The 14,019-nt window shown below is 38.9% G+C and overlaps 1 protein-coding gene across 1 annotated transcript; it reads left to right on the top strand.

Annotated features, from left to right (window-relative positions):
- Nucleotides 1–287: 287 nt before the first annotated feature.
- On the top strand, nt 288–13,065 carry map1lc3a (microtubule-associated protein 1 light chain 3 alpha). Its single transcript, XM_084741710.1, has 4 exons — nt 288–492; nt 6,249–6,304; nt 8,344–8,450; nt 10,128–13,065. The coding sequence occupies exons 1-4, from the start codon at nt 453–455 to the stop codon at nt 10,288–10,290; spliced, it is 366 nt and encodes a 121-aa protein (XP_084597836.1). The 5' UTR covers nt 288–452; the 3' UTR covers nt 10,291–13,065.
- Nucleotides 13,066–14,019: the final 954 nt, after the last annotated feature.

A 14,019-nucleotide genomic window follows, 5' to 3' on the forward strand; every position in this document is an offset into this window, starting at 1 on the left:
TGTTAAAAAGCGTTATAAAGCATTGTGAGTGTGAAGTTCACAACAAGCAGGTAACAGCATGGTATGTCAAGTGTGGGCATGAAACTTGCATCACTTCCTGTCAGAACAAAATGACTCAGCACTAAACGGCTTATATATGAAACACCATAACAGCAGTAATGGCATGGGGATTATTATCTTCAACGGTTTAAGTTTAATAAATGAAGTTACTAAGTGATATTTAATAATGTTTAGTACAGAGGCTCTGACTTTAATTTGGTGAACGTCCCCTTTAAATCCAGCGGATGACGTCATCGCCTGGTTTACTTGCTTTGTTTGTCCGGAGGAGCTGCGAACAGACGACAGGAGACACTCAGTTCAAATACACCGCTGCTTCTCTGTGACCCACTTGCGTTACAGGCAGCCGAAGTGCTTATTCATACTGTTATAACGGTGTTATAACACTGACAGAGATGCCGTCCGACAGACCCTTCAAACAAAGGAGGACATTTGGTAAGAAACCGCCGACACTCTCTTTAAGCTAACGTTTAAAACACCAGCTAGCTGGAGTTAGCCGGCCTGTTAGCCTCCAAGCTAACAGTCTGTTGACAAGTGAAGTTACATGTAGTTACACCTGTATGTCGTATCATTGGAGCCGTTTCACAGCCGTTTGAAGGTCTGTTTTTACAGCAGCAACACTGGGCAGAAGCTAACGAACGTCAAGTTGAGATAATATTAAATTCTGACAGGTTTGTGGTGCTAATCAAGAGTGAAAAATGAGTAAAATCTAACTTAATCGTCCCTGTGCAGGCAGTTTCTTTTGTCCTGTGTGTTGTTATTGTGGTGTGTGCGTGTCTGCTAACGTTTAAAGGCCATCTGGGTCACTGTCACATTAGCTTGGTAAGCCCTGAAGCTAGCAGGGCCTGACATAAACCCTAGCTGTAACACAACTGTGTAAGCTAGCTGCAGTATATTAGTTAGCAGTAAACACTTGGTGTTTGCTCACAGGAAAAACAACATGTGCTGACACTTTATCCCAGTACACGTGTTCAGTGATTTATGTTGTAATTTGATACCAAACGACGGCCCCTGAGCTGGACAGGGAGGAGCCCAGACTGAGAGTGTGTTACATAATCTGGTGAAACAGAGAAATAAGCAACAGTCACAGTGAGGACGGAAAAATACTAATGACATGGTGTTATACTTATAACCAGTGTTGAGAAGGTTACTACTGAAATGTAGAAGGTTACAGATTAGTAATGTAATAAGTCATGTGATTGTTTTAATGAGTTCATCAAAGTAATGTAACAAAGAAACAACATTTTCACCACACTGATGTGGCAAATTTTGTTTATTTTCCCGTAACGATCATTAAACACATCAAAATCATTAATCGATTAATTGTCTATAAATAATGATAGAACTGCAATGATTAATGACTCATTAGTCAACTATTAAATTAATTGCCAACAATTTTGATAACTGATTAATCATTTTGAGTCAATTCTTAAGAGAAAAAATATATAAATTCTCTGATTTCAGCTTCTCAAATGTAAATGTTTTCTGGTTTCTTTACTCCTCTCTGACACTAAACTTAAATATCTTTGGGTTTTGGACAAATCAAGACATTTGGGGACATTGTCTTGGACTCTGGGAAACAATGAACGACACTTACTGGACCAAACATGATGTTTGGATGTTGCACTCATTTTGTGCGTCTGCACTGTTCCTGCAGTCTGAGTTTATGTGAGTCTTGGGAGGAGGAGGCGGGGTAAAGAACTCACCTCAACCGTCTATGGTTCCATCTTGCTATTCGGACTGCAGTACTCATTTTTGAATTGCTCCTTTAACTCACCTGTAGATCAGGGCTGTTAAACTCAATTTCATCCCGGCCACATCAACATTATGGTTGCTCTCAAAGGGCCGGTCGTAAATATAAGAGTCTATAAATGTATCTGCTTGTTTTCATATTACATAATTGCCTCTGCATTTCATTAATGGTCTTAGTAATAACTTAATAATTAATAACTAGCTCTGAAAGCAGAAATAACAGCAGAATGTTTAAGTGTCCAACTTAGAAAACAAAGTAAAATAAGTCATAAAGTTGAATTAACAGCAAGGGTTAATGATGAAATCATTATACATATATATATATGTGTGTGTGTGTGTGTGTGTGTATATATATATATATATATATATATATATATATATATATATATATATATATATGTATATATGTATATATATATATAAATGATCAATGATTAGTAAATAGTACCACCATTGTTATTCAGAAATATTCCAAAAGGAGGCATTCATGCAGTGAAAAGATACAAAGCAACAGAATGAATGTTATCCTTTACATATAAGCTTTTTACTGAAAATAATATACTGTGATATAACTCTTTTTTTATAACTGTTTTTTTTTTTACCTCTCTATGACAGTTAACTGAATATATTTGGATTTTGAAGCAAACAAGACATTTGAGGATCTCATCTTGAGTTTTTTCACCAGTTTCTGACATTTTGTAGACCAAACAACTAATTGATTAATTGAAAAAATATTCAACAGACTTTTCTACTATGAAAATAATTGTTAGTTGCCACCCTAATCAAGTAATAATGGATTAATCTTTGAAGCTCTAGTCACTCTGTTACATGTTTAAACTAGTTACTTCCTGACACTGGTTACAGTTTGTTCTAAAGTTCATACTGTAAAAATACCAGAGACAGTGAGGACATAGTGTTTCATAGTGACTCTGTGGCCTCATACTGGACCTTTTAACCTGTTTTATTATGGTGTTTATTGTGTGGTTTGTCTTGTGACGCTCTGTGTCACACTGACACACATTACTGTGTTGTTATATAACAATAAAATACTTCCACCAGAATGTGGCGACAGATCACCACCAAAAATCAAAAACACAGTTTTCCTCTTACCTGTAGTGCTGTTTCAAAATAATCCACAGACCTTGTTGTGAGCAGTTTCATTTAGGAACTTTCTTTCTAGATCGGCGGTCTGTAACCTGCCGCTCCGGAGCCACGTGTGGTTCTTTAGCTCCTGAAACACATTTTTTTAATTCCTAAAGATCAAAGATTAAACTTTATCTACAGAAGGAAATTAAATAATCTCAACTAAATATTACAGGTCGGCGAAACTTTTTAAAGTTAATTTCTAAAGTCAAAAAGTTTGAGTTGGGCTCAAAACTTAAAAATCAATATGTTCCCTTGAAACTTTGAGTTGTCTCAACTATTTTGTTTTGCAATGTAAAGTGATTCTCGGACTGTAAAAATATGTAGCCTATACACCAAATTAAAGAAAAAAAAATAATATTTGGTCAACTCAAATGTGCATAATAGCCTTTGTCTATGGCTTGGTGCCTTTTTCCTCTAAATTTTGTCAGTGACTCATCTTCTTGAGTCTATAAGCTAGCTGTGGAAGCCAAATTTAAGAAAAGAAAAGTCTTCAGGGAAAAGAGAGAATTTAATAGTTGCAGGTCCAGAAAGATTTGTAACCCTCTGATGTAAATGGATAGATACAGATAAATATTTTTTAAACAGGCCTGTTCACAGTAATACCACAATTGTAATATACTGTTTGTTATTAACCTGGGACACAGGATGATGAACCCAAATCATATTTCAGTTTTTGATAGCAGGATAATAGATCCAGTCCTGAGAGTGGAATTTATGAGGGGAAAGATATTTAAGAAATGGGTGGGACGTTCTGCTGCATGGCCAGGGAAGGGAGCTGTATCAAAAACAAAACAGTGATATTGTGTTTTCTTTATTGTGACGTCTTTAAAATTTGATCTTGCCTAATCCCTCAGTATCTTTTCATAAATATTCTTGCAATTAGCACCAACCCCTCCCACAGCTGAGGGAGAAAAACCTCCGTGGACCCAAACAAAGGAACCATTCACACTTCACTGTTCAGTGCAATCTGAGCTTTGAACCCTGTCAGTGTTAAAAAATAGGCCTGATGTTTTTTTCTGAAATAAGGCTGCTCTCTGTGTGTGTGTGTGTGTGTGTGTGTGTGTGTGTGTGTGTGTGTGTGTGTGTGTGTGTTGTAAATTTAGAAAGCGAGGTGGTAAAAAGTGAAAGAGAGCGAAGCTGCAGGAATAAAAAGCCACATTCACACACAAATTATATGCAGTTAGAAACTATGTAAATGGAGTCCACACACAAAGAATCAAAACACTTTAATTTGTTACACACTTTACAAAACATGTTTGAATCAAAGTGATACCAAGAAAGGAAAAGAATAAGAAAACTTAAAGGGACAGTCCACCCCAAAATAAAAAAATACATATTTTTAGCAGCAGTAGAGATATCTGCCTTTACAAGATGTTATCTTTGTCTCACAACATTCAAAACATCATAACATCTGAGAGGCAGCAGTTAACCAGCATTGTATGTGAATACAATATTTATTTATTTATTTTTTTAATTTAATTTTTATTAGGTTCAGTTTTAAAGAACACAAATAGCCACAGTGGTACATATGTGCCAAAACTCACAGAATAAAATACAAAATAATGTTGAAAAAAAAACAAACAAACAAAACAACAACAACAAAAACAACAAAGTGAGGATCCATCTCTTAAATAACAAAATCTACCTGTAGGGTATACATACATGTTTACACACATCAACACACACACTGGCTCTGCCCATGGAGGGAAAGAGAATTATTTTAAATTTGAGGATGTCGATCAGTTGTTCTCATATGTCTCATTTTGTTTACAGAACAAATATATATTCAGTTTATTGTCAGAAAGGAGGAAAAAAAACAGAAAAAACAGAAGCTGAAATCAGAGGATAAGTTTTTTTTAATTAAAAAATGACTCAAAACAATGTCTAAAATAATTAATCCTGTCACAGTCTTGTCAATTGAAGAATAGGTCTTTCCTGTAAAGATAATTTTCATTATCAATTTATCTGTTGATTATTTTCTTGATTAATCAATTGATCAAATGATGAAAAATGTCAATTAGTTGTCCTCAAATGTCTTATTTTGTCCACAACCCAAAGATACATTGATTTTGTTGTTAGAGAGGAATAAAGAAACCAGAAAATATTCACATTTCAGAAACTAAAATCAGAAAAGTCAACATTTTTTTAGAATTAAAAAATCAAATGAATTCCTTGCTGTTCTACATGTCTGTACATTAATATAATATAATTAAATCAGTCATTATTGATCCTGAATCACATCGTAAATTAAGAGAAGATGTAGACAAACAGGAGGAGGCTGGTTAGAGAACACGAGGAACACGACAGAACACAGTGAACTGTTTATTCCCGTGTATTCAACATTTATTCCCAGGGTCTGTCAGGGTGTGGAGGACGTGGACACAAAAGACGTTTCTTTCAGCAGCAGCAGGTTCAGTCGTCATAAAAGAGTCCAGCTGTGTCTGGACTCTGCCCGGGCCGGCCGCTGTTCAGGAGACAGTTTTTTATTTTCATCTGAATGTGCAGTTTGTCACTGCCTGTGGATTTTCTGACAGAAACCAAACCGAGCAGCAGAAATTAATTCGTGCAAAACAGGTCAAACATGCAGGGTGTCCACCAGGAGACATGAGACCTCATTTTTTAATTTACACATTTTGCTTTCTTTCTTTCATTGTTTTGTTTTTGTCTCCAGGGGAACAGATGAAAACAGGTGTAAAAATACAACCCTTAGAATATTAAATGAATTGGGTTGTGAGTAAAACAAGATATTTGAGGACGTCGTCTTGGACTTTGAGCAACAGTGACAGACATTTTTCATAATTTTCTGACATTTTAACACAAACGACTCTTAACTGATGAATAGAGAAAACAGTTGATGATGAAAATAACCGTTAGTTGAAGCCCTGCTACTGTTACTGCACATGACTTTGCATTTATTTTGTGGTTTTTAATAATGTGATTTTCTGTCGAGGACTCGATACTTAACTTGCTTCCTCTGTTGCTCCACATATCGGTTACATTTGCTGTAAATGTGCTTTAAATAAACTGGGTTTAAGGCTACAAATAGTGACATGATTTTTACAAATGTCTCTTAAACATTGCTCCTGAATTATGCATCCAGGCCTGTTTGTTCTCTGTCCTAAAATAGAGATACGGTGTATTTTAATGATGCTTTTCTTTGGGTATGAATACATCTCTCATGTTGAACTGAAAAAGCCAGAAGTATTATCGAGGGGATCACAGCTTTATATCTGGTTAAGATGAGCTGAAAGTTCAGCTTGTTGTTTACAACTTGTGTCCTTTGTTGTCCACAGCTGACCGGTGCAAAGAGGTCCAGCAGATCCGTGATCAGCACCCCAACAAGATCCCAGTAAGCTGCTGTTCAAATCTGATTTCAACACACCACACTCCACTGCTCTTTAACACACCACAGTGCAGACTCCAGTGATCCAGAGAGAGAGATCTCTGTGTAGATCTACATGTGCTCCTGTCGAGCTCTTTGAATGTGACGTACCTGTGGTTACTGAAGTGCAGAAAGCAGAGGCAGAAATATGAAGAAAAGAGCTACGCTACAGTGAAGTCAAAGAATCATCTGACAAATCTGGTGAACAACCGTTTGGTTTCCATTGTGAGCTAATGCTAGGTCTCAGGATGTGAACAGTCAGCTGTTAATTGGTTAACCACCGAGTATTTTTGACAGGTTACACGTCAGTCATTAGGTTAATTTGCACACATACACACACTTCATTACCGTCAACACTAGCTTGCAGTCTGGAAAAATATTTCCCTCACACGGTAGGGCTGCTCGATTATGGCAGAAATCAAAATCACGATTATTTTGAATTATATTGAAATCATGATTATTCATTCATAAGAACATCATATGCATTTATTGAACTTTAAGTTTAACACAGTGACTAAACTGTCAATATAATTGAACTGAAAAACAAGAAATTAAATGAAAATAAAAAAGTGTCTGCAGCTCTGTGTCAGCACTGTAATAAGTGTCCGCTCATCTCCCTCTGTCTCTCTGCTTAAAACAGCGGACATATATGTGGAATATGTTTCAAATTTAACCTAAACAACAGCGAACATGTAGCTCAGCAGCGTCCCGTCCTGCCGTGCCGGCTTCCTCCTCAACCAAAAGCTGCCTTTCTGTCGTTTTCTTCAAGTTGTTTCAAATTCAATCAACATGAGCTGAAACCAAAACTGGCTGCATAGGAAGTGTGCGCTTCATTTACAACAAAAGACAAAACGCAACATGCTACCTTAGCATGTGACTCAGTAATCATTTTATGTCTATCGTCGTGTTTTAATGATCGCGGGAAGCCAAAATTGGAGTTGAAATTGATATTCAATGAATCAGCCCTACCAGACTCAAAATTAAGTTGTGTGATGTTTCACTGGATGGCTAAACCGACAGCTTTGTTTTTTCCTTAAAACTAACTAGTTAGTTACCAGTTAATGAGCATTGAAAGCATATTAATCTAACCTGATATCCTTAACTAGATCAGTCAGTTTGATGAGGCATTAGCCCAATGTTCACCCTGTAATAATAAGGGTTTGAATCTTTAATGAAACCTGGTCCACTGTTTATGAGCCGACAACACACCTAAAATACTGTGTGCGTTTTCTGATCAGATGTGCCAAAATGCCATTTTTGACAATACACATGTAAACATGAGGTTGATACCCAGTAAAACACTGAACACTGCTGTCATTTGAGGACAACTCTAATATGATTTTTACAGTCTAGACACTCTATCCTGTTTGTGCTAAGCTAAGCTAACCACCTGTTTACTGTACTGTACTGTTTTTTCCATTAAATTTCTTAAAATAAGACAGGTCTTTTAAATAAACAACTTATTGTTTCCTTTTTGATAAATCAACATTTTTATTGTTTTTATTGCTAATGTATCGATAACGTTACCTTGTTGTGCCTGGTTTCTGTTGAGGTGCTGCAGCAGCAGTAGTAGTTAGTAGTGATCCCACATTCTGGACATTTTCCGTCCTCTGGGGTGTCTCTTCTTTTTGCCCCTCGCTGTTGTCTTCTTTCTCTTTCCTCATGATTTTGCAGTCTGCGACTTGCATCCACACTACAGCAGCGGATCGACAGTGGAAACAAGCTTGTTGTGCAACAGAAATAACCAACCGGGGTGCAAAACACAGTGTGCTAGTTTTTGTTGAGGCTTTTTAGTAATCGAGTTGCTCGAGGAATCATTTCAGCCTTAAGCAGTAAACACTTAGCTTCCATGCTGGTGCTCTTCTCAGCTTCTTCTGATTGGGGGCGTGCCGACCACCATCTTCTCCCTCAGATCACTTCAGATAATCTGAACTGTCCCTTTAAGCAGGTACTTTATGTGTACTGCAGCCTGGCTGACTGACTGTTGTGTTTCGTTGCTGCTGCAGGTGATCATTGAGAGATATAAGGGAGAGAAACAGCTGCCCGTGTTGGACAAGACCAAGTTCCTGGTTCCTGACCACGTCAACATGAGCGAGCTGGTCAAGATCATCAGGTAAACGCACACTTCTCAAAGCTCATACCTGAGGACACACACACACACATACTGCTCATACTGCAGGTTGCCGAATTGGATACCAGGGCAGGTTTAAGGTCACTGAGGTGTATGTTTGGTATGTGTGTGTATATATTTGGAGCTGGTGGTGTTTTACATACCAGAAGAGTAAGGTGAAGTGAGTGTTTGGCAGCTTGCTGAGGCTGCAGAGAAGCAGTTTGTTTACAATCAGCACAGCTTCAAAACCAAACCGATGAAACATAGAGGATCCCTTTACATTCAGCTGTAGATTAATGAGGCAGTAAATTAAGATTTTACTGTCCTGCAATGCAGAAATACCATCATATATCTGTGTGTGCTGACAGGATCGTTAATAATTATCAACCTTAAATACTGATGATGAGGCACAAATGTAAAGGCAGTTATTTTGGTGATGGAGAGTCGGTTTGTCATAGATTCATCTTATTTCGCTGCATTCACAATTAGTCTGCATGTTGTAGATCATTTCTGGAGCTCAGAAAGGTTTGGAGCAAAAGAGCACTGACCCAGAAATGAAAGCTGAGAGCGAGGATGGAAAGAGGAGGTGAAACATGAGAAAAAATTAGATAAAATGTGAGGCAGAATGAAAAATTAGATGTTTCTGATTGCATTGATTCTGACATCCTCAGGGTTGTGTTCCCTAACAAATGCAGTACATCAGTCATGTTTTTAAAAACTGAATGAGAAGCTACAGTAGTTCTGTAACTGAAGAATGTTAAAATGAGGCTTGATAAATGAAAAACAGTTTTAAATGTATTTGAGTGATATTTGTGGGATAATGTACGTTATGTTGTGAAATAAATCCTGACTGGATGATGCAGGAAGGAATCTTGAATTCATCCTGAAGGGATTTATTTCACAACAATGATCTGCTTATTGAATATTATCCTACTTCTTACGTGATTAGTTAAAAAAAAAAACTGACACACATTTATGTGACACAAAATATTAATTAATTAAAAATCAGGTTTACAAAGTGTTTCACAAGCATAAAAACACCACAGAGTAATATCAGTGTGATCGAGAAATTAACAAAGATAAAAAGTCATAAGTCATTTATTGAATCTGTTCTCAGATTTCTCATGATCACCTGGTCTGGTAACCTGAGCATCAGGGATAAAAATCACCTGAGCCATATTGTTAAGGTGGCTGACAGGGTGATCGATGTCCCACAGACCTCCTTCTCTTTGGTGGTTATTTCTGACCTGCAGGTTCTCCGCAAGGCCAGGTCCATATCAGACTCCATGATGAGTGACCCCTCCCTCAGGCTGTAGATTTAGAGAACCCCACTTCAAGTGCAACAGGACTAAAAACTCCTTCGTCCCCTGTGCAATAACCCTGCTAAGTTTGCACCTGTAATTTGCCATAACTGTATGTACAGGAGACTTTTGTGTTTTTCTTGTCTGTCTGTGCTTTGGTTGTTGGTCTGTGTTGTTTTTATTATTTCCCACTTGAGACAATAAAATTTTTTGAAGAAAGACATAAGAACTGCAGGTGATGGGTGGATGTCAAGAAAGATGGATGAAAGATGTTTTCATTTATGCTTTTAAAATGTGATTTAAGAAACAATAATACCTCCTTAACTTCTTTCTCTTTTCTCTCTTTTGCTCCTCATCCTCACCCCGTCTGTCCCCTCAGACGTCGGCTGCAGCTGAACCCCACGCAGGCCTTCTTCCTGCTGGTCAACCAGCACAGCATGGTGTCCGTGTCCACACCCATCTCCGAGATCTACGAGCAGGAGAGAGACGAGGACGGCTTCCTCTACATGGTCTACGCCTCGCAGGAGACCTTCGGCTGCTAGGGAGGGAGAGAAGGGGAGGGGAGGGGAGGGAGAGCGGGACGTCTTCGGGAGGGGAGAGGGTAGAGGGGGACGCTTGAGGTGGAAAAAGGGAGGAACCACCACGACGATCCTCTCCACTTTGTTGCACCGCAGGCCCACGTAGCAGTCCGTGTCCCCTCTCTCTGTCGTAGTCCTCTTCTTATTGGTCAGTACGTAAAAACACTTGCTACAAACGCCACAGGACTTCCTGTGTGTCTCTCCCGCCCTCAGAGTCATACCTGTGATCATATCTCTGAGTGTTTCGACTTTGATTTTCTCTCTTTTTGGTTCCACTCTTTATTTTGAAAAGGTGGGATAAACCAATGACGTGGAGTAAAATAGATTTTCATCCTTAAAACTACAAGCATAGATGAACCAGACAAGCTAAACTTGAAACCAGGCCGTCGCTTGCAAGCCAGTCAGAGTTGAGGATGTAATTTGAAGCTCGGTCACTGATTCGCAGGTTCATAACTACCTGCGACGGTCTAGACTCTCGTCATCGCCGCAGCAGTAGTTCAAGCTAGACGAAAGACTCGTAGTGATTTTACCTTATAACTTTTTTTAAACTCACATTTTAGTTTTTTTAATTATTGTCTTTTGTTTGAGATATTAGCTGTAGTTTAGTTTGTGTTAATGTAGCTCGTTCTTGAGTTTGTTTTAATCACTTTTGCCGTCAGCCTGAAGCTCAACTTGCCAACTCACCACTGGCTACCGAGTAGCTGACAATCAGGCTAAAAAAAGAAAAGACTGTAACACTCTTAAATTTAAAAACATTTTACATGTGCAATATTTATCCCCTCTCACACACGCTTGAAAGACACAGCAGCAACACTAACTCCTCCACTCCCTCCCCCGTACAGCTACTGTAACCGCTCAGTCACAGAAGGGAAGTTAGCGTTAGCATCGTTAGCCACGCGCTGCTACAACAGGTCAACAGCATGTTAACGGACTGAAGTTCATATCTTTTTGCCCCGTAAGCACAACACACCTGTAGTCTCAGCACTCACCTGTCTTCCTGCACAAAGCTCACCCACACTATCTCATAAACAACCAATCAGGTGAAGCACATTTAAAGGCCTACCCCGTAGATTTTCTGCAGTGGAAAACACGAGGGATGCTCTCTGCTCCGACAGTCCTAAAAGTTCAGCGCTTGCTTGCTTTTCATGCCTGGTTTGAAAAGACACATTTGGAGTAAAATATACACAAACTTAAGATGTGAGAATATTCAGAGGCGAGCAGATATCTGGCTTGAAACTGACACTGTTGGTCAGGATTAGCAGCACAGGAGGGGATTCTGTCTCCACAGAGGCAAACACGGGGTCACAAGCAATTACATGGGAGAAGATTACAAGACAGGACAGGAGCTTTTGTTTTGACACACTCTGTGATTTTGTTTAGGGTTTTTTTTTTTTCTTTTGGCAGGCTCGGACAGCGCAGTGAAATGCCAATAAAATTATCCCATTTTGTATATTGAGCAGAGCTGACGCAGCCTGTGCTTGGCAGGAGTGGAAGCCAGAAAGTAATCAGATCCCTGTGAAGCTTTTCAGCTGAGCTGAGGTGAACTAAGGCCCCTGGTTTAATAGAGTGCTGCAGGAGTGAGTCCTAAAACCCTGAAGTGAGTTCGCATTTTTGCAGCTCCACTTCCCTCGTCTTGAAGTCAGTGGGTTTTTTTTAATTAGTTTTTGGATAGATGGCTGAAATAAGGTCTGTGGTGAACACAAGCTTACATATTTTGTTCTGCGATATAAAACACATCAGTAAATACCTCACTTGTGAAATTTAAAGCTTAAAAAGTTGCTAACAGGTGGCTAAATCAGACTATAGAGGTTGTTGGGGGCATTAAACGTCATTATTCTGAACTGGGAATGTCATGATAACCGATGCTACGGTGCAAAGTTGATGCCAAAATTCTGAAAACATGACAGTATATGTTTTTTGATGGTAGCACCTGTACCACCAGTCCAAGTTCTATCGTGGACCTGATGGGGGCGAGATAGAACTTTACTCACCCTGAAGCAAGTTCTTGTGTCAGATTGCTTCAAAAGTACAGAAACATAATAACAACAATAGAGCATCAAATGCATTCTAGTCTGCCGTTAAAGGACAAAAGAAGAAGAAGAAGTGCTGCTTGAAGTTTTTGTCAACAAAATGTTGAAGATGCTGACAAAAAAAGGTTCAGGTACTGAATACTTTTATGGCACCTCGTGCTCAGGTATTGAAAAATGCCTCATCAGTCAAAACCAAGTTTCAATACCTAAGCATCATTGGCATCAGTAAGCCAATGAGCATGAAGCACGCTTGTATCAAGATTTAATAGTGCCGTCAAAAACAGGAAAAACACTACGTTGCACCCAGAGATGGGGATTATTGTTTCTTCTTCCGTTAAAGTGAATAATTGTGTCATAACATCTAAGGTAATAATCTTATTGTTAAATTGGATGTGGTAAAGAAAAAAGTATTGTTTAGGAACTGATATCGAAGCCGAGGTCAAGGGTCAACATTAATGTCCCGTTAATGTCTGGGGAGTGAGTTAGAAATCTACCTGCCCAAAATCAAATTAACTTGGCCCTGTACAGATTGTTTTGTCATGTTTAATGTCGGGCAGCTATAAAATGTCAGAAAAATGGTGAAAAATCTCCATCGCAGTCTTTTAAGTCTTGTTTTGTCAGTCCAAAAGCCCAAAGATAATCAGATTAATATGAAAAATAACAGATAAAAAGGCAGGAAATCTCCAGGTTTGAGAGGCGTTTCTGACATTTTTGCACACATTACATGAATGATTAGTTGCTAGATTTACTTGCCCTGAGCAAGCGGGCAGTCCTTAATGTGGAGCCCTGCAGGGCATTTGTACCGATATCAAAACTTTTCTAAACAAAAATCAGCTCTAGACAAGTGCCTCGACCCGGCAAAAAGAAGAACAGGAAACAGAGTTCTGAGGGGAAATACTCTGCGTTCACATGGGATCATCAGGGATTAATGCTAAATTCACAAAACGGCACCATCCAACTTTTCAGACAAAAGGAAACACTTCCAACTTAGTGAAGCACCTCGATTACAGCAAATCCAACTAACGTCTCCAGAATGTCTCCTTGTTATCCTGAAATAAACGTTACCATTATTTTAGTTTGAGACAGCTGGCTCTACTGTGCAGCCAGCAACATTTACAGTGGCTACGTGCTAAAGGCTAACATGTTTAGGCTAAACATCGCATGTAGCTCATCGCACTACAGTCCTGATTCATACGTCTGTCAGTCTATGGAATCTGTCATCAAAAAAAACTACATAGGATTTATTGTTTTGTTTTTTCAGCGTGGCGTCAAATTTAGGCATCAAGAATTGTGGAATTTCATTGGTTGGTATCGACTGCTAAGTTTCTGGTGGTGACGTTGAAGCTGCAGCCGTGTTGTGGTTCCATCACAGCCAAATGTTAGCTTTCTACTTGCGTGTGTTCATTTGTGAACAAAACGTGTCGAGTGTGTCATAAACTTTTCCGTTATTTTTTAGTATTTTTAGTATTTTCTGCACTAAATCCAAAATCTAGTGGAAAAAAAATTAATTGGCTTTTTGTGGAGGGAACCGGAGCGATGCTACCTTCAGGGTCAACCTACAAAAACCCGTCATCCCTGCAGCACTGTCTCGTTTGTCCACTGTGAGGACGCCGTCTCCTCCTGGCCTCGTGTGTTAGACAGCTTGTAAGAACGCCACGTGTGT

Source organism: Lutjanus erythropterus, chromosome 2 (genome assembly GCF_056507025.1).
Source record: "Lutjanus erythropterus isolate fLutEry1 chromosome 2, fLutEry1.hap2, whole genome shotgun sequence".
Lineage (NCBI taxonomy): Eukaryota > Metazoa > Chordata > Actinopteri > Lutjaniformes > Lutjanidae > Lutjanus > Lutjanus erythropterus.